This window comes from Medicago truncatula, chromosome 1, assembly GCF_003473485.1.
Source record: "Medicago truncatula cultivar Jemalong A17 chromosome 1, MtrunA17r5.0-ANR, whole genome shotgun sequence".
Taxonomy (NCBI): Eukaryota; Viridiplantae; Streptophyta; class Magnoliopsida; order Fabales; family Fabaceae; genus Medicago; species Medicago truncatula.
Genome location: NC_053042.1, coordinates 36,452,509 through 36,472,114, shown reverse-complemented (window position 1 = coordinate 36,472,114; position 19,606 = coordinate 36,452,509). Strand labels below are relative to the sequence as shown.

General features: G+C 31.1%; 2 protein-coding genes across 2 annotated transcripts; both read right to left on the bottom strand.

Annotated features, from left to right (window-relative positions):
• Nucleotides 1-5,976: 5,976 nt before the first annotated feature.
• LOC25484362 (myosin-G heavy chain) lies at nt 5,977-10,222 on the bottom strand. Its single transcript, XM_013613166.3, has 5 exons — nt 10,112-10,222; nt 8,028-8,816; nt 7,122-7,307; nt 6,834-6,959; nt 5,977-6,596 (listed from the first exon to the last, which is right to left on the bottom strand). The coding sequence occupies exons 1-5, from the start codon at nt 10,220-10,222 to the stop codon at nt 6,489-6,491; spliced, it is 1,320 nt and encodes a 439-aa protein (XP_013468620.2). The 3' UTR covers nt 5,977-6,488.
• Nucleotides 10,223-13,087: 2,865 nt separating this feature from the next.
• On the bottom strand, nt 13,088-17,153 carry LOC25484361 (oxidation resistance protein 1). Its single transcript, XM_013613165.3, has 8 exons — nt 16,886-17,153; nt 15,135-15,565; nt 14,961-15,033; nt 14,596-14,676; nt 14,438-14,501; nt 14,194-14,281; nt 14,002-14,086; nt 13,088-13,553 (listed from the first exon to the last, which is right to left on the bottom strand). The coding sequence occupies exons 1-8, from the start codon at nt 16,970-16,972 to the stop codon at nt 13,521-13,523; spliced, it is 942 nt and encodes a 313-aa protein (XP_013468619.1). The 5' UTR covers nt 16,973-17,153; the 3' UTR covers nt 13,088-13,520.
• Between the last annotated feature and the right edge of the window lie 2,453 nt (nt 17,154-19,606).

Sequence of the window (19,606 nt, the reverse complement as noted above, 5' to 3'; positions counted from 1 at the left end):
AATCTAAAATTTAGTAATTATTATTTTAAAAATTCAACTATTACAATTTTCAATGCAGTGAATACACAATTTTTTATAAAAACTTACTATTTAAAGTGTTTAAAAGAGAAGTTTTTCTATTCACACCCTATATATTTTTTGTTACACCCAGTTTTTTTAAAAAGTTTTTAATAATACTAAAATTGTCCTTTTATATAAATTTTCTTAAAATCTTGATTTCATTCATTGTCACTCTAAAATTACACTCTCTTTCACCCACCAACGATCAAACAATCCTGATGTTCAATTAATCTCTATGGAAGATTAAAGAGTGAATCAAAACATCTTTCATTCATACTCGATTGCATATAAATAAGTGAATTTTTTTCTTCTTTTTCAATAATGTTGGTTTCAATTTTATTCTTCTTGTTAAACTGCACTGTACGACAGGTTCAGTTTTACATTGTTGAGGTTAACTTAAATTCAGTTTAAGTAGGTTCATGTAAACTTAGTTTACATAATCTACTTAAACTTAGTTTACATAACCTACTTAAACTGAGTTTACATGTACATACTTAAACTGATATTACGTATAATCATTTAACAAGGTTAAACTTTTAGATGTACACTTAAACTCAATTTACATGACCTACTTAAACTGAGTTTACATGACCTACTTAAACTGAGTTTAAGTATGTATACTTAAACTCAGTTTACATGAGCTACTTAAACTAAGTTTACATGATCTATTTAAAATGAGTTTAAGTATGTACACTTAAACTTAGTTTACATGACCTACTTAAAATAAGTTTATATGTACATATTTAAACTGAGATTACGTAGAATCATTGAACAAGGTTGAACTTTTAAATATACACTTAAACTCGGTTTACATGACCTACTTAAAATAAGTTTATATGTACATACTTAAACTGAGATTACGTAGAATCATTGAACAAGGTTGAACTTTTAAATGTACACTTAAACTCGGTTTACATGACCTACTTAAACTGAGTTTAAGTATGTACACTTAAACTCAGTTTACATGACCTACTGAAACTAAGTTTACATGACCTACTTAAATTGAAGAGGGATTTTAGGGTGTAACAAAAAAAAAAGGAAGATGTTTTTCGAAAATTAATTTTATAGAAGGGTAATTTTGTCATTTTTAGGTGCAACCAGGATTAATCATGGTGTAATTAGAAAAACTCTTAAAAGAGTGTCCGGGGACACGCGTTAACATTTCCCATCAATAAACTATAAATATTATTTCAGATTATTTTATGGATAGATCAATTCGGCGAAACTTAATTATAATACAAAACTTAACCGGCCTTTTTTTAAAATTATCTTCTTTTTTTGTGGCCGGGGTTTGAACCTCGGGCCTTGCATATATTATCTTAACTGGTTTTTTAAAATTATCTTCTTTTTTTGTGGTCGGGATTTGAACCCCGGACCTTGCATATATTATACATTGTCCATACCAACTGAGATAAGCTCACATGGACTTTTAAAATTATCTAAGTTCATTAATAAGCGTTCCTAACAAGAATTTCTATGAACAAAAACATGAAATTTTCTTTAGCAATTTTTATTTTGTGAATTCAAACACAGAAAACTTATTAGTACAAATTTCCAAAAAAAAAATACTATATCAAAAATATTCATTGACAGTAAAGGAGAGTACAGTTGAATTTAATTAAAATGAAATTTAATTTTAAGAGTTTAATGGCAATTATGAAAAATCCAATTTAGGACAATAGCGAAAACACTCTTTGTTAAATGCTATTCTAAATTCAATTGCGTTTTAAAAAATAATATATATGTTTAAATAACGATATATTAGAGGGTCACATATCTCCAAATCACAACCATTCAATACCTTTTAAATAGATCTCAATGGTTTACATCCATTTTAAAAAAAAAAAAAAAAAAATTCAAATCTTCTACGGTTGGAGACCTAACAAGGTCATGCACCCTAGCCTAAGCTGAGAGTATGTGGCTAACTAAAGTTCACATGACACTTTCCGCATGATTTTTTTTTTTTTTTTTTTATGATGTGGAATGATTTTTTATAAGTATTTTTTTTTTTTAAATAGACAAAATGGCAAAGCCATTATAACTCACATACAAAATTGAAGGTGTCGAGGTTCGAAACAATTTCTGTATTTTACCAGTTGAGCTGGAACTTCTTGACGATTTTTTATAAGTATGACTTGAACGTTTCTGGTTTATCAATGCATGTTTTTATTAATTTATTTATTATTTAGAATTTATTATAATACTAAATATTGAGATTTAGGGGTTTTAAGATAAAAAAAAAATATTCAATTCAATCGTTTGGTTGTGTTCCGGGGAAACCATAAAATACAAAACTTTAAAAATGTCTATGATATTTTTGAGAGTGATGGGATGAATCTAGTCCGTGATGGAACTTGGAGAATTTAGGAATCAAATGTGTTGACAAAATATTTTGGAAATTGAAAATTGATTATGTTTTATTGGAATTAAAATAAAAGTTTAAAACTTTATAAATAGAAAAACAACATATTTAGCCTTAATATTAAACATTCAATTATTTTGGCCTTTATAGATCATAATACTCCATTTGTCCTTATTTCGCAAAATCCTTAACAAAGAATTTGTCCCTAAATATAAATACTCATTCAAATTATTATTATTTTAAGAAGCCAAACTAGTTTGACGAAATTGACATTAAGGAAAATCGAACCTACCGTTTTAAGAGAAATGCATACAAATCTAAAAAAAAATTAACTCTTCAATTCTTAGAGAAATGGTCTTAGTAATTTGGAGTTCGACAGCGAGATAAGTAATTGTTTGACTGAGAAATTGAACTCGTGTTCTCTTTAACGATTCATCGGTTGGTATAATTCACTAACTATTTGAGCTCAATTACTTACTTAGTTTACCCAAATCTCAACTTGGTAAATACTATACATCAAACGAACATTTTATAAAACATTACCAAATTTTCTTAATGGTAATTTGTCGAGAAAAATCACTAGCCCTATCTTCCACAATTTCCTTTTTGTTTCTTTTGGTACAATCTTCCGCAATTTTTATTCCCACCTTCGTTTATTAATTTTGTCCATTTTCAAGATGAGGATAAAATGAGAGCATTTATGGAATCATCTAAGATTACAATAAACATGAAACATCCTCTGCAAGAATTTGAGTTAAAGAAACGGGAGTCTATCCGACATTGTCCTAGAGAGAAGACACGAATCCCCAACTAGAGTTTTGTTATAATATAATAATAATGTTCCAATCACAACTACAAATAAAAATTGATCAAACAATATTGATGTATTTGGTTTAAATTTTCGACCAAATACATTAATTATTGTTTTACCAAATTTTGTTTATATTTGAGATCGAGTCAAACATTAAATATAAAAAAGATCAATGATATTTTTTACTAGAGAAGTTTTTGAAATAATTCAGTCTCCCCAATGATATGAAAAAGATCAATTAGTTGACAAAGAAATGTAAATTTCAGGCGTAGCCGTCTCCCCAACATCCATTTTGAATTTGAAGGGAAGCATGCATGGATCCAAAAAATACCTAACTTCCTAGCTTCCTTTAATTCAAATAAATAGTTTTGTCCGTTTCATAAAATCTTTGTGGTCATTATCAAAGTTTGATAAATATAGCATTAATTGATACGTGTTGGGGGAAATTTCAAACCAAAGACAACGACATCCAATTCGATGACTGTATTTCCTATTTCTTCCCTAAAAAACAGTATTTCCTATATTTCTTTTAGTAGGATGAGAAAATTATTACTTAATTAACATAAAATCAATAATTGTTTTGCAATTGTCTTCAAGAGAGACTTAAAAATGTATGATTGAAAGTGTTCAGACTTTTGCGACTAAGTTGACACAACTCACACACATGATAATATTTTTTAGGTTAGGCTTAATGATGTGTTTTGTCCTTACAATTAGACGTCATTTAAAAATTAGTTCCTATAATCGCTAATCCTGATAATTTACCCTTGTAATGTTTAATCATTTAAAATTTCGTCCTTTGAACCCCCAGTCCAGTGTTGACTCTGTCAACGCTGACGTGACACCCTAAGTGAGGTGCCACGTGTCAAATTTTTTATTTTTATTTTGCCTTGGGTGGCCAAAACTGCCAAAGAATCAAAACATAGGGGCTGTTTTGTATTTAAATTAGTTAGGGGTCCATAACCGCAACTTTTGGAAAGATAGGGGTCCAAAAGTGCAATTAAACCTATTTCAAATATAATCAAAAGAAATGTTTATACTCCCTCCGTCCCAAATTGTATGACGTTTTGGGCATTTCACACATATTAAAAAATGTAATTAATATTGTGTGGAAAATAGATATTATGAGTTGTTTTACAAAATTATCCTTAATAAATGATATGGGAAAGATAAATGAAAGAATTGAAAAAAGAAAGAGTAATAAATAGTTAAGGATATAATAGGAAAAGTAACATTAATGTTTCATTGGTATTCTAAAGTGACATACAATTTGGGACGGAGGGAGTAATATTTAAAATCCAATTAACACACCACAAACCATCCAAACCTTTCATATAACGCCACAATCCACATTCTAACGTTTAGATCTATTGGATTAGTATTCATGGTTTTTGTGGTGTGATTTGCAAATGGCTCAAACATACCAATTTTTAGAAGTTTTGTCAGTCGGGAAGGTTTGTACTTGACATGTTCAAATTATATAATGTAAAATGTCTCAAACCCTGCAAAATAATCGTTTTAACACAGTCTTGGACTAGTTTCGATTATATAATCTGAACTATTTTGGGATGATTTCGAATTTGATAATCTGAACCAATTCAGAATATGGACAGTGTCTTGGTCAGCAAGGTTGGACAGTTTCACACATGTTTTAAGTGTTTTTTGACTGATCATCAAGATTTGACCATGTTTTTTTAACCCTCCCTTGACTTCTTTATAGTCTATGTTTGAATTTACCCTTATAAATATCTTCTTATTCTTCACAAATTCTCATTCTATCTCACATTCTTTCTTTCTCTTTTATAAATTTCTTCTATAATGTTTCATTGTTGGCCTTTCATACAAAGATTTATCTCATCTTGTAGAGATAATATGAATGGTCAAAAGGCAATATCCCACTCTGCAAATTCGCTCCATCTATTCAGATTTGAGTTGCTCATTAGAGTCTTCTTCTCTCATCTCTCCTTTCCTTCCCAGGATGTGTGGGAGGAAATAAACTTTCCCCTCCTTCCTCTTCCATCTTTTTGTACCACATGTTTAGATTTAGGTGTTTCATAATTTAAAGTAGTAAATATTATTTTAATATAAATGTATGTTGAAATATTGATCAATTAATAAAATATGTTCAATTATTGATGTCTTTCTCTTTAAATTCACGTCTTTTCTTTTTCTTTTCATTTTCACTTATTTCATCTTAATAATATATGTCATTTCTTATTCCCGTGAGCTTAGCTCAGCTGGTAGGGATATTGCATATTATATGCAGAGGTTGGGGTTCAAACCCGAGACACTCTACTTCTCCACAATTAAATTGTGTGACTTCTAACCACTAGACTACTTAACCAAAAAATATATATGTCACTTCTTTACAAAGTTAATTGAAAATCTGGTTAAACATGGTTTCATATTATTTAATCTAAAAATCCCTAAAAAGATGTATGGGTTATATAATCCAAAGAGAGGTATTTTCCGAAATTTGGTAGGGCACATGAAAGAGGTTAGGGTGGAAAAAGAAATAATCATAAAACAATGAAATGGAGTTATGGCCCAAAAGAAATATCATGAAGCCAACTTATACGAGGATTTGGTTTGTTAGTATAATATTGTCATTACTTTTTTTATCCTATGAGTTTCTCGCACGTCCTATTCGGATTTTAAAATCTGAAATATTGTAACGTATTTTGGAGGTTTTTATGAGGTAATTATACCGTTTGGATTATATAATCCGAACAAAATAGGGCGCGCGAGAAATCATTATCATGGGAATAGAAGGAATCTATAATATATGTATGAAACGGTATTGTCACACCTAAGTATAGACTTTTAAAACATTTCTAGGGATACTTTTATCTTTTTCTTAAACAAATCGGATTCATGAAAAAACATACCTGAAATCAATAAAAATATTTAAAATCTTTACACCAAAAGTACATTTAAAAAGATGGGCTTATGCCCTTGAATGTAACAAAACAAGAAAAATATAGTAGTTTCTAACTAATATAAAAGAAACTACTCAATTGAGCTCCACTAGTGCAACCTTTTTATGGGTTGATACAACTTGTGAGCATAATCTTTGTATATGATATTTATATTCTTCATTCACTTTATTTGGTATATAGTATTAGGACCCCAATTATTCAGCTTCCACATCCATCTAACCCAAATTTATAGGAGAAATCTGGAGTGGAACAGGCCCATGCAAAAATCTATATAAGCTAAGTAATATAAGTATACTATACTGATCAAACTATTGAATCAAATCCATGATTGAATGGAATAATTGCATTTGAAGGAGTTCACTCCACTGATATGAGCAAATATATCTGAGGAATCAACCATATCATCTTCCTCTTTCACAACTACCTGTAGTTACAGTTATCAAATGAAGCAGGATTAAAAATTATTCCAATCAAATAAGTAGATAAGTTCAAATAGTTCAATCTCGAGCGCTTATAACATAAATGTATCTTTTATTATACATATATAAGTGCTTAATTAAGTTGTTTATCCAAACAGCGCATTAGCCAAGTTAAATATGAACTTGTAAAGTGTTTTGGTATGTGTTTAATAATTGAATGTTGTTTGAGATTAATCTTATACCTCTTCTTCATCTTCTTCTTCATGATTGCCACTAGCAGTTCTATTTGTATCTCCAAAATCATCATTCTTTGCAAATCTTCCTCTAACTCGAGGTCTGCTATCAGCCAGAGTTTTGCGGCATGCATACTGCATATTTGGTTGCATCATCATTAGATGAACTTCAAAATATGCAGTAAGAGAAGTGGCTTGATATGCAAGTAATTATAGCTTGCAAATTTATATGTAACATGATAAGATTTTCAGTTCTGTTTGATTATGCATGTGGTTGTTTTTGAAGTAGTATAGTACCTTAATTTTCTTGCTGAAGTTTCTTTCATTTCTTTTCTTCATGTATCTGTGAATCTTTTCTTTCCTTTGTTCAACAGAAAGTTTTCCAACCTTGAAAGTGGAGTCTTCCAAGTTTGAGATTTCTGGTGTCAGAGTGGCAGAACTACCAGCACCAGCTACTAGTTGTTGATTCTCAGGATTAAGTGCCTGAAAAATAAATTAGTATTCTTATCTTCGGATTCAGATTCTGGAAAGGGAAATACAAAAAGAACCATCCATATGAAGTAGGACATTTCTGATAATAATACTGTTTTACTATCAAATTTTATTGGAAAAAAGTTGTGATTCCTTCCTGCTACTGGCCAATATACTATGCTACTTTTTTTTGTAGGTGAGACTGATTATAAAGGGTATGATATGCTATTGCTAGCTACTGTTTTGATGGATATTGGCATATATTCTATGAGGCATAAGCTTTTTACATATTTGTGGACCACTGGACCATGACCTTTTGCAAAAATATTGTCTCTTGCAAAGCTTTAAAATAAATGTTTTGAAAATCGGATTGGAGATCTGGTGAAACTTTCGGTCATTGTTCAATCGGTACAAACAGTTCAAACCATAATTGAATTTGTGATTCAATTACGTTCAATCGGACTACAAATGGGACTAAACCAACTGCCAAACTGGTCGATTCTCAGTTCAACTGATTGAATCGACCGGTTCAGTCCAGTTTTAAAAAACATTGCTTGATATAGTTAAGATTAACAACCTTATAGTTAGAAACTTTAGACTTGAAAGAGAAAACTTAACATGCATCATTCATAAAAAATAATTACGGAAAATGGACATTTTTAATATGATTTGTATTGTCAACGGAAAGTAACGATGAAGAAATTAACCAAGTAGTTTAGAAATTGCCAATACCTGAAGGTCAGGAGGGTTAAACACCCTCTGAATAGGATCAGGACAATAAATTCTACCATTATCTCCTTGATAATCAAGTTCTTGTGTCTGAATTTCAGAACCAAAAACCATATTTCCACCAAACAAACCAGAACTATCAGTAGACAAAGCAGTGGTAAGAGAACCATTAGGCATGTATGCCGCCATACCGGCAGGACCAAGATAATTGCAAGAAGGAGAAGAAGGGTTCAAAGGAACATAAGAAGGTACAGAAGTAATGCAATCCTCTTCAAAAACAGATGGTAATGATAAGGGAGCTCCCATAAGAGGTGCAACTGAATCATTTGGATTATGATACTGCGAAAACCCATCAACGGATGAACATGCGGTAAGTTGAACATGATGAGGCTGTACAGAAGAGAAATCAAATTGCTCTACTTGCTGTGATGATGTGACTGGAAGGAATGAAGGAACATTGAAAGATGGTGATAGTGAGAAATCTATTGAGGCAGAAATGTCATTGTCAATTTCTTCTTGTGAATCAAAGATAACTGATAGATTATTGCTATTGTTGGAATTATTGTTGTTGATATTGTTGTTTGTGCTAGTTGGAGTTGTGACCACTGTGTTATTGCTATTGCTATTATTGAACTTGTTTTCTACATCTAATATATTTGTTGCATATGAGGAATTCTCTTCATAGCAACAATTTGAGCTTGATGTAACTTCAGAATTCTGCAAAGCTTCTGGGAATAATTCAGTGTTACAAAGTTCAAAAATTCGAGCGCTAAGAGGGCTCGAAATTTCATCCTGTAAACATTGATATAAAGGAAATGTAAACAACATGATTACCAAAAAAAAAAGTAATAAATAGAAAGTAATGATAATTTTTTTATAGACCCTATTACAAAAACAAATAGAAGAAGACTAATTCTAATTCAAGAGATGGTATTCTGTTTTTATGTCTAAATTTTGGTTTATTGTATGTCTAACGAAGTGAGTAAGATATGCCTATAAATATAAATTATGTTCATCAATATATACAAGTTCTTTGTCTATAGAAACCAAAAGAAGTAATTTAAGGTACAATTAATAGCACATAATGGAGCATTCAACATACAAATTTGTGACATGTTGGAGCATTTTTAGGATGTTGATTGAAGAAAAAAGAAGTGCATCTATGCCTTCATGTGACAATGTTGTGACATGTTGGAGTCAAGGTTTGGAGAAAAAAACAAAGAAGGAACCTCATGCCAATGCTAGTTGTGTTTGTTCAATGTATGGAAACTGGTTTAATGTGGAATTAAAAGACACTTAAATGAACCATAATAATACATGTGAAGTGTTATCCTTAAATCCCTATTTCTCCCTCTCTAACTTAATAACAAGATCAAAATTAGCAAAAGCTTAGACAAGTACAAAAAGATGTATATTATTCCACAACTTGACATTACATTGCACTTTATAACGATGCAGCTCTTAGAAAATTACATGTTTGTTGCATGGCATTGTCATGGATTGGATAGAGATAATATATTATATAAAAAAGTGCAAATCCTATTGTTGCAGAATCTCTGATCTGTCCTTATTGAGAGTCAATAAGCATTATATGCTGACCAACTTTGTATAAAAGCATAGAAAATGACACAAATTTTCCTGCAAAATGTCAAGAATGGATTCTAGATTTCAAGAATTGCCAATGACTCTAACAAGTTGCAACAATCACAAACATATACAAATCAATCATTCATGCATTAAAAGAATAATAGCATTGATATTTGGACACGATTTTGACACCGTATAAAATACACTCACTTTTAGTGTGTTTGAATCTTGATGAGAAAGAAAAATTAATATAAAATCAGAAATTGTATAGAATGTGTTCGGAATACGGTGTCTGGTGTCAAATTCAATATCTAAAGAACATTTTTGATAGAAAAAAATGCAAAAAATGAGAAATCACACGATGAAAGAAAAAGGTTGACAATAACAACAAGCATTTACACAACTTAATTAGACCTCAATTTTAATATCATGAATGAAGAAAAAAAATGATAACAAAAAGACATGCATTACACAACATGGAAAATGATTGAGGTAATTACAATGGAAAGTTGTTGTTGATGTTGCTGCTGTTGTTGGTGTTGGTGATCTTGTTGGTGTTGATCTGCCTTTAAATTTGAAGGCAATGGCTGATCAAAAAGGTCCTCCAACATGATTGGTGTATAATAATAACCTCAAGAAACCCCAGATTTTTTTTTGCTTTGAAATAGAAAAAAGGTATAAAATGTATAAACTATATGAATAAAAAAAAGATGATAATAGTTTATTGTTATCTTATAAAGGGCAAAATGTGATAAGTTGGTTTTGTCCTCCTACACATATGTTGAGGAGTGAAAAAATGTGTAGAAGAAGAAGAGTACATAATTATAGAGACAAAAATAATAATTTAAGGAAAGAATAGAAAAAGAGACAGCAAAAAGAGTTTGTTAGTTAGCTAAGAAGATGGAGTTAGTTATGATGATGGTGTCAAAGACAAACTCAAAGAATTAGTTTTTATTGCTATGTTTGATATATAAGGCTATTATCATGTGGGTGTCAATGAGAAACTTAAGCTCAACCATTCTTTTACTCCACGTGCCACTTTTTCTCTTAGATTTTGGGTTGACCAAGCCCTTTCTAATTTTTTGTCATTATTTTTAAAAAAATAATAATAATATTTTATCAAAATTTGATGGATATTCCAAAAAATATAAATATATTATGCTTGATTCTCCACTTACGGTTGATTTTCAAACCCTGTCTGTTTGTGACTCATTTAGTCCCATGAAACACAAGTTTTATATAACATCTTTTTTATGATACAAATTAATTTTAGTGTCTCTTAACACATTTATCAACGCTTATAATATTGTATTTTAAGGGCACTTGTTATCGTTTCTTATAATCGGTTTTTCATAAAATATGTGTGTTTTAAAAGAAAGTAGGGTTTTAGTATATTTGGTTGGTCCTTCTATTTTATCTCATTTTCGATTTCAGTAACCCTTATGTTAAAATTCACTATTTTAGTCTCATAGTTTAAAAATATCAAATATTTTCTCCTCTTATGTATTTCGGTTGGTTTTCGTTTGTGACAAGTGAGATACTTTATGTGAACTAAATTGACGACATGAAAATGAGTTATTAAGAGAAAATCTATCTAGACTATTTTTTTCAACAAAATTTGGTTAATTATTTTTTTTAAGGGAAATTTTTAGTGAATTATGTTACATAGACTAATGTATATTTTTCATGGCATCAAATTTACTTGTTAAGGGAAAGTACAAATAGTGTCGAGTCACCAACTGATTTCCACATAAGCATCTCATTGGTTGGAAGAAATCATCTTCGAAAATATATGGGTGGAAAAAATCAGACATTTTAAGTATACTACATAAATGAAGACATGATTATAATATAAGTTCTTTCTAATTTGTGTTCTTATGACACATATTAAGGATCTCAAAAATAAAAGTTTTGCATTAAAAATACAATATTTTAACCTTTTTTCTTTTAATCATACAATATTTAAACTCTTAAAAAGTTAAATGCACCATTTTTAAGATAAATATTTTTATATTGAGCTCATTAATATATGTTCCACATGTTAGCATTTACCTATAAGATTTTTTTAAGGCATTTGCCTTTAAGATAAAAATGTCTTTTGATTAGAAAACATAAAGATGTCATAACTATTTTCGCAAACTCTTCAAAATAGCTCGTAAGTATGTTATTTCTAAATGATGTTGCTTACTCTGTGAAAGGTGCATCAATTTTGACAACATTTCACACAATTAAAGGGCTGAAGGAGTAATATAAGACGTTTTCTAAAACAACAAAGTTACGATCCTTAAGGGGGCGTTTGTTTTTGGGAAACACAAATAATTCACAGGAATAACATACTCGGGAATGAAAATATGAAAATTTGATTCTTGGGTATTTGTTAAAAAAAGTGTTTGGCAAATAACTTGACATTCCTGGAAAAATTGGAAGTTACAATTTTTTTTTTAAATCTATGCATAATATCATGGGAATGCACATTCCCATCTCTTTACATGAGAATAATGGAAGTTATGGGAAGTTACTCCATTCCCAGGAACCTTTATACCCAGGAATATTTTTTTCTCAACCTCATAATAAACATGGGTATAATCATTCCCTAGCCATGTATTCCCAGGAATGTCATTCTTAACCTTTAAACAAACACCCCCTAAGTATTTAAAGGACATAGATTGCTTACTTATTCATGATTTTTATGGATAGAAGCTAAAACATCAATTAGACTAAAGAGAAAGAATTATGATTCATGATATGTATGCTGCTAAAATGCCAATGAGATTGCATGAATAGGGCTAAAGAGAAAGAAATTTGATTGCTAATATGCATGCAACGTGTGCATGTTTTCTTCAAAAGATGATTTTGAACCATCAGAACTGATATTGCATGAATAGGGGTGACATGGAGCAAGGCTATTCTTGAACTGAAGCTTCTATGAGTTTGATGCCAACTAGGCCGTGCATATTGGATGGAGAAATACAAGGGAAGATGAAAGAGAAAGGGAATCCAACTAGAATCTTGATAGAAAAACCTCAAGAATCCAATAGGAATTAAGTCAATGAGGTTTCAAAGAACTTTTCTTAAGAAAATTTTGAGAAAGGAAATAGCGGAATAAGTATTCTCTCTGATACCGTATTATAATTCTTGATAATTGTTGATGGATACAAGACTAATTAGTAACTATAGCATCTAATAATGTGAGAAATTTTATCATGTCAGTATTTTTATTTATTGTGATCCAATCATTGCGTCTGAACATTCTTTGCACTAGTTCCGTACATATCAAATAGAGAATGAGTTGTTGATTTGGCATCCAAGTTATATCAGAAAACAGGTACTTAGATTTTCCCATGAAGGTTCTGATTTGTTTTTGAGCTAGAGATTGAAAGGGGATATTTTAGAAATAAATTCACTATAAATTGAATAGAAATCAAGAACATTTTGCAATAGAAAAACTTCAATAAAATTGCATAAAGAATTAGAGCTAACTGAATAAGTATAATCTGATCAATATTTAGTCATGAATTTCTGCTGCCAATTAAATTATAATCTCGAGATGCGTCTAATGTTACCTGTGGCTATACGCCTATAACATTGTACCCACTGAATTATAAACATCCATTTTGGTAACATTGCTAGTGAGTGGTGACACTGCTTCACACTCACCTTATATATTCTCTACTATACAACAGTCTTGTGTTGCAACCATGCATCTAACTTCCACATATCCAAATTTTGAAAAATTGAATTTTAAGCATACAATCTACTGACAAGAGCATGGGACACATTTGTTTGGTAGTATATCAAATTGATCGATCACACAGATGTAAATGGTCACCCTCTTGAAGCTAAACTACATTTGAAGAGTAGAAATAAAAACAAGATAGAGCTTCTTTTTGAGACCCAAATAAAGGTGTCTTAGCCTGGCAGAGCATGTGTAAAACCCCACAACTGTACATCAAAGAAAGACGGCGAAGAAGTCATAAATCATCATATTGTATCAAAATTAATTTTATAAATGTAAGAACAAAAGGTGGTAGAAATAAGCAATGGTTGAAATCAATGCATGGCATATTATGAACTGTAGACAAATAACTTCGTTAAGCGCTTATAGCATAAACAACTATTTCTAAAACAAAAGAAAATAAAGGTAAATTGTTTTCTATATAAACTATGTTGTTTTCATAAGCTATCTTGGGGAGCTTATGGAAATAAGTTGAAAAAAAAGTTAAAGACATGTTTTAAGTTGTTCCTATAAGCTCTCTTAAACAGTCTCGCAAGTGTCAATACTAGTAAATAAACTCAATAAGTTAATCCAAATAAACCCTTAGTAGGGGATGGAAGCTACTTGCTAACTTGTTGTAATCTACAAAACAAAAGTCAGCGGTAAGAAATCTACCTCAATATTCTTCAACTCAAACTCTGGACTATGAGCTAGACATTGGTTTCCAAATGTATCACAAGGTCCACTAGTTCCAGTTAACCTATTCAACAAGAAGATAAAATCAAGAAAATATTCCACAAGTGGTACTTCAACTATGAGTAACAAAATGTAATGAAAGAAACTAAGCAATAGTAGAGCAGTGCTTACAAATCTCCATCTAAGCATAAAGCAAAATTACCGCCACCACCAAGTCCAAGTAAGTCATTCAAACACATGTAGTAGTACCGGTTGGCCCCTGTACAAAAATTAAAACACGTATAATAGTCATTCACTCATTCTAGCTGATATGGACTTGTCAACTTATTCAGATAGACAACGCATCAATTTCCAAATGTTTCTTAGTTCCAACATATACAAAAATAAATGCATTAACACAATAAGAACCTCTTACCAGTAGGTCGAAACAGCCTTGGCTGACCGTATACAGTTGTAAAGACAAAAGTTTGGTTTGTCCCCTGCAACCAAAGTAGAGAAAATGAAATCATACTTCAAGATGAGGAAGTGCCTTATTAATGAAACATTGTCCAGGACGAAAGGGAATTTACATACTTGATATTTTCTCTTTGGTGTAGGTTTCAAGGGGCAATCTAGCAGCCCGCCAAACACAGCACCTTGCCTATCTCCAACAATCTATCAGTGTTACAAAAAAAAATATAATAAATCCGTCTCAACAAATGAATGATACATTGATCTACAATCAGTAAATATCAGTTTGGACACCATAAAAGGAGGCATGCATATGAAGCACTGGCACAAGACTGACAAGTTTTTTTTTAATAAGCACGCCACTGACAAGTTGACATGTCTTAGTGTCGTGTTGGTATCGAACACCGACATGTGTCAGACACCGGACACGCCTTTAATCTGAAGTGTTGGTGTTGCATAGAATTTTTAGCACAGAAAGGTAGACATACCAGCAATGCAGGACCGGAAAGTTCAGCACTCTTGCGAATAAGTGTACGAAGTGATATTCCATGTTTCAACGTACTGCCCTTAATATAAAGAAAAAATGTTGAATCAATGTTTAAATACAATAATGTAATATACGCTTCAATGCAATAACGGAAAAAACTAGAGAGCAAAGTTACCTATAAAGTAAGACCCATTGACATCCTTTTACTATATTAGGGAGGCATGATTCAAAAAATTCATACAACTCAGGAGATATGAAAGTAGAGTCATCTGAAAGATTTCTCAGAGACTTCTTTGAAGCATTTGGGGATTGCTGACCATTTGCTTCTTCGAAAACATCGGAACTGCTACTACTCCTTATAGAGGTATGGTCTTCATTTACAATTTCATCTTTAGTTAAATCAATACTGTTACTTGTTGGATTGCAATCGACATATGCATCTGGTGGAACATCCTGATAGTCAAAATCCTCATAATTATATCCAGAAGAAGATGATGATTGAGTAGCTTTTTTATCATATTGATGCTTGTCTGTGTTTGATCCTGACGGGATAATGTAAGATAAATATGAAGACAAAGATTTACCCTCTTTGGGATGGTGGCTAGCCTAAACAAATAAAAAAACATATCAAAGTCAAGGCATGAGACAGTAATAAGGAAAATAAATATATTGAAGCATGGTGATGTCCTAATTTCAAAAAGAATCAGACATAGAAATACGGAAATCATACTCCAAATGTGCACATTGGAAACATAATGTCCACTGTATACTCCAAATTTGCACATTGGAAACATAATGACAATAGTAGAGATACTAGAGAATCTAACTAAACCTAGCAGGACCAGAATTCCATGTTAATACAAAATCTTGATGTTAACCCTACAATCCTACATAAAACCAACATCAATTTAACAAAAAATATCACCCAAGTCAGTGGATTATGAATCCGTAGTCAAACAACATATATGGCAAACTCATGTAATGTAAAGAAAATTATAAAAAGTCATTGTATTCCCTAAGCATTAACACACGAAAGACCAATTTAGAATAAGCTTAATATTATATATATCTCCTCTATACATTTTCTCCAATAAATTTGTTCAGCTGTTCACATAAAAACCAATGGCAATGAAGACAACTACAGCTACAATAGGAGAATGCAAGTGAAGAATGTGGAGTCTTATAGTCCCAATGAAGTTGAAACTCTTTAGTCTCATTTTCATTATAACACATCCCAACAGAATAAAAAATGTGTATATAACAAAACAGAATTCATATCTGGTCAAATATTTGCATCACTTGGAGCCAGCAAGTCAAAAGGAACTAACAGGCAATAAGTGATTGAGCTTAAGTGATTAATAAGCTCCCATTAAGGATGAACCGTTCGAAAGAACCCGAGTTTGAATCTTGAATAGAACAATCATTGGCCAAAATGTACTTACCTCTAGGCTGAACTCTGGATTACTAACGCGCCACCGAGGGTTAGGACAGAAAAAAGGAACTTACATGCTAACAACTATAGGCAGCTAGCTAGATAAATCTTAAAATACAAATTGGTCGCAGAATACTTTGCTAATGTAAACATCAAAAGTCACAGACACTCATATGTGGTGACCATTGTGATTAACATTGCAATTTACCTTTGAAGAAATAAAATAACGCAATTTTTTTTTTTTTCACTCACAAAGTTCTAATTTTTTTGGTGCATTTGATTAAACAAATTAGACCCACGTTGAATATTAATGAAACCAATTAACCCCAGATTCAGAATTTTGCACAAATCAGATCTAACATGAACAGTATCCAACAAGCTTCACTTTTTTTTTAATTTTTCAATTATTGAAAATAACAAACAAAACTAAAAACAACCACATTAAGATTAAGATGATAAAAACAATAATCTGAAGGAATTTGAAAAAGTATTACCTGGGAGGAGGAGGAGAAGGAGGTGGGAGAATTAGTGGGAAAGAGATCGGAAAGCTTCTGTGTGACTTTATCTTTGAAAGCGTGCATTTTGTTTTGATTATGAAGAGGTGATTGATGAGCTACGATGAAACCATGAATGAGAAGGGAATTGGGAAATTGAAGAGATAGATCGGTGGAGGAAGACAAGTAAGGAAAAAGTGTGGGAGAGAAGGACAACAAAACGATACCAACGTAAATCAAGGACAAAGATTTTTTTTGTTTGCGTATATGTGCGTCATGCTCATTTTTAATTTTCGGGTCGTATCAACTTGTGCCGTGCACGTGTTAAGAATTTCATAGATGGTAAATATTTATCATAATAAAATATTAATTTTTATAAGAATAAATTGGTACAATTTTTTAGACAAAATTTCTACTTTAGGTTTCTTAGACTAGAGCATCCACAATAGAGCTACTTAATTTTGAAGTTTTAAATGGGTCACACCTGTACACATCACTCTTTTATAATTTGTTAATAACATTATCTAATAAGCATTCGATCATTACAATGGAGACCCTGCGACAAAATGTCTAAATGGGTCCTACTAATAACTCTTTATTATTTACATTTCAATAAAAGCAACATTACAATGATTATTTTAATAAAAATATTATAGGGTCCACTTAAGAATGAGGGTCTTAAGTGAGACTTTGGATCATAGAAGACCAAAAAAAAAATCTTAATGAAGGCACCTATTAGGTACTTGATCTTAAATAGTAAAGACCTCACCATTAGAGATAATCTTAACATGTGCCCTAAGGGCACAAGTTAACATTTCTATTATTTTTATTTTTATTTTTCTTAAATGTAATGTTGATGCATCCTTTTCTACCTCTCTTAATAGGGTAGGTTTAGGAATGTGCCCTAGAGACTATGCAGATGATTTTGTTCTTGCCAAAACAGACTGGTTTGCTCCCTTGTGTGACATAGATGTGGTGGAGGTTGTGGAGTTACATACAACTTTGGAATGGATTTCAGATCTTTAGTTTGATAATGTGGACTGATTTCAAAAGATTTGTTGATTTTGTGAATTCATATGTAGATGATAATGGTGAGCTTGGTTGTATCATATCTACTTGTAAACAGTTATTAGTTAATAGATATCAGAACTTTCATGTCGAGTTTAACAGAAGGCAAGCGAATGAGGTCGTTCACGAGTTAGCTCAGATATCCCTATCCAATCCTAGCCTCCGTTTTGTAGATGTACCTTAATGTATTTGGCACATTTTAACTAATGAAATGCAATGAATTTCTTCCATAAAAGAACAATAATTAGATTACGATGTAACAATTTTTTATTATAAATTTTATTTTCGGACGAATTCGGAATATTTTGGCCCCCTATTCTAAGGCTGGGTCTTTTAATTTATATATAATTCAGATTATGAAGAACATATTTAGCTAAATAATGGATAATTTAGTTAGTATCACGTCTAATATGCAAAAACGATTAAACTATAAAAATAAGGAAAATGCTAACTTGTGTCTTTAAGGCACAAGTTTTTTTTTTTTGAAAGAGGGACACAAGTTAATGTGTCAAAAGTATAAATATTTTGTTATAATTAATGCAATTTAATTTAATTTTTTTACTTTTAATTAATTGAATGCACAAAATTGAAGAACAAGTTTTTTACTTTTGGATTGTTTAACATGTGCCATTATGGCACAAGTTAACATGACTCTAAAAATAAATATTAAAATTAAGAGTAATGCTATCAACACACATTTCGCCACACTCTATTTAATTGGTTAAAATTCACATGAATCCTGCCAAATTTATATGTGATACATGTGATTTGGTGGGATCCACATGAATTTTAACTAATCAAAGAGAATGTTGGAAAGTATGTATTAAAAATGTGTGTTGCTAGCATAACTCTAAAATTATGCAATCTCAATAATAGATTCAACATAGGTGGAAGATTGTTGATAAATGTTTGGTGTCACAATCACATTAAAATCATCTAAATCCGCTATAAAAGGCATGTATTTCGTAAATTTCAAATCCTTCCACATAGTTAAAGCTTCTACAACATTTGAATCTAGTAATGAGAAGACTTGTCAACAACACTTTCAACATCTCTCACCACAACATCAATATCCCAATGTTACCCTCTTTATCAGATATGTTGCATCAACATTAAGTTTATCACAACCACCAAAGGGAGGTGTTCATTGAACATCGGATATAAGCAAATTTCGATATTCAATAGCATCGTACTAACGTTCTTAATATTAACAAGGGAGGTGTTCGTTGAACATCGGATATAAGCAAATTTCGATATTCAATAGCATCGTACTAACGTTCTTAATATTTACAAGGGTTTTCACATGTGCAATACTGCATATTTTAAAGTAATAAAAAGTAGCATTTTTTTATTGAAAGACAACAATTATTTATTAAAAAACAGTATATTTAATATAATACGCACAAATTCTAATACAAACTTACTAACTTGAACTTCTTAACATGTGCAAATTTGCATATGATATAAAATTGTGTCTATTGAACAATGACAGTCACATCAATGCATAGCTTGGAGTGTGGCGGCCTAGGGCCCATGTGGGGGCCCAATTTGTTTTTATTGGGGCGTGTATGTATCAATGAATTTTTTAAGAGTATTACTTTTTCCACCCTATAGGATTCTCGCACGCCCTGCGTTTTTTTCCAAAAATACCCT